We start from the raw sequence: 1,761 nt of genomic DNA on the forward strand, positions 1-1,761 counted from the left end.
TTCACAGCTCTTTCAAACAGCTGCTTTTTACCTACAACTGGAAGATACAGCTGGTTTCCACAGAGACGCAGTAATGTCATATATTCTGTCAGCCCTTCACTGAGAAAGACAACCGTCCACAACTGCTGAGCCAGAGGGTCAGACCTGTAATTTAAAGAAGACTAAGTAACTATGCAAGAAAGTAATACAATATTAGCATTGTGTTATAAAACTGATCTAGAATAAATGTAATTTTCCATACATGACCTTATCATGGGGAGTGAATATGAAAAACATGCCACAGTCTTACCATTCAACATTTTGAAGGCATCCAAACAGTTGTCTCATTCCTAGTTCAGACACCGTCACATCCTGAAGGTTCAGACTTATTTTCCTTCCCTTTGACTGAGTGACCACATAGGCCACAGCACAGCAGGAATAAGGGTCCAGATTCTCTCCACAGAGGTCAAGATGGAAGTCCAGTTTGTCCAGAAAGGAAATACAGTCTTCAGAGCTTTGGGACTCATACAAACATTGGAATAGGAACAGTATGTCAAAATAAAGTTCAGTGTCTTCATCTTTGGAGAAAAATATGTCAATCATCTCTTTGAAGAAACGTTTAGATGTTTCCTGGAGGTCCTCAACTGGAATGAAACAACTCATCAAACTGGGGTTTTCCTCATTCAGCAGATGACACATAAAAGGGATCAGATGCTTCATGTGTTTCTTCTCCTCAGTGAGGCACTGCTGGAAAACCTCCTTGATCTTATCAGGATTCTTCAAAAGCCACAGAGCTGCAAAAAACTCCTGCATGGTGTAATGGAGAAAAGCATACAGGGTTATGGTTTCAGTAGGAGCAACTTTGACATCAAGTGTTTTCAGGAAGGAAAGGACGCAGCCATCTTCACAGGAAAGTTCTTCCAGGTTTACAGTTTTTCTTTCAGTTGCATTAAAAGCAGCTTCAGCCAAAGACAGGATTCCATTTCTCTTCGTTTTGATGCACTGATTGAGATTCTTAATCCTGGATTTGTTGCTGTTCATCTGGAGACCAAATCGAACAATATTGATGTATATTTCAGTGACAGTTCTGGGCTGCAGAGAGTCTTCAGATGAAAAGCTGGCAGCCACCATCAGTGCATACATTGGAACATGACAAAGAGTCAACAGCTCCACGTTACTCAGAACCTTCCTGTGATTTTCACCCAAAACTGAAGACAAATATGTCTTTATTGTTTCCTCACTGAAGCCTTTCACCTCCACTCTGAGCCAGTCTTCAGGACAGAGGTCTTCCTCATCATCTGGTCTGCAGGTAATGATGATTTTAGCATCAGGTAAGAGATCTTTCTCAACAAGTTTCTCCACAACTGATGTAGAGAAATCTGTGACTCCATCTAAAATGACTGTAACATGATCAGAGTGGCTCTTTATGTCCTGTAAGACTTCATCTTTGCCCTCATCTGGTTCACTGCATGCAGTGAAAAGTAGATCCTCCAAACTCATGGTTGGTGGGATGTTGGTTAATTTTCTCATGTCAACGTAAAACATGTAATCCAGCTCCTTGTTGTCTCTTTCTGACCACAGTCTCAATATTTCATGACTCAGAGTCGTCTTTCCAATACCAGGTTTCCCAACCAGGAGGATGTTTTTATCAGTTTTCAGCAGGTCACTAGGGGAGATTTCAGGTTTGTTCTCTGGAATATAAGTCCTTAACTTTTTAGGACGTAACTTCTTGCTTTTATTGTTTTTAATTTTCTTTATTTTGGATGGAGAAATTTTTCCTTG

The 1,761-nt window shown here is 40.5% G+C and overlaps 1 protein-coding gene across 1 annotated transcript in view; it reads right to left on the reverse strand.

Moving 5' to 3' along the window:
• Positions 1-1,084: 1,084 nt before the first annotated feature.
• LOC106951179 (uncharacterized) overlaps positions 1,085-1,761 on the reverse strand; it is an 8,410-nt gene continuing 7,733 nt past the window's right edge. The window contains exon 4 of the mRNA XM_015038551.1: positions 1,085-1,096. Coding sequence (XP_014894037.1) covers positions 1,085-1,096 — 12 coding nt within the window. The remainder of the gene's footprint in view (positions 1,097-1,761) is intronic.

This window comes from Poecilia latipinna, unplaced genomic scaffold, assembly GCF_001443285.1.
Source record: "Poecilia latipinna isolate Pla-1442-1.1 unplaced genomic scaffold, P_latipinna-1.0 Scaffold445, whole genome shotgun sequence".
Lineage (NCBI taxonomy): Eukaryota > Metazoa > Chordata > Actinopteri > Cyprinodontiformes > Poeciliidae > Poecilia > Poecilia latipinna.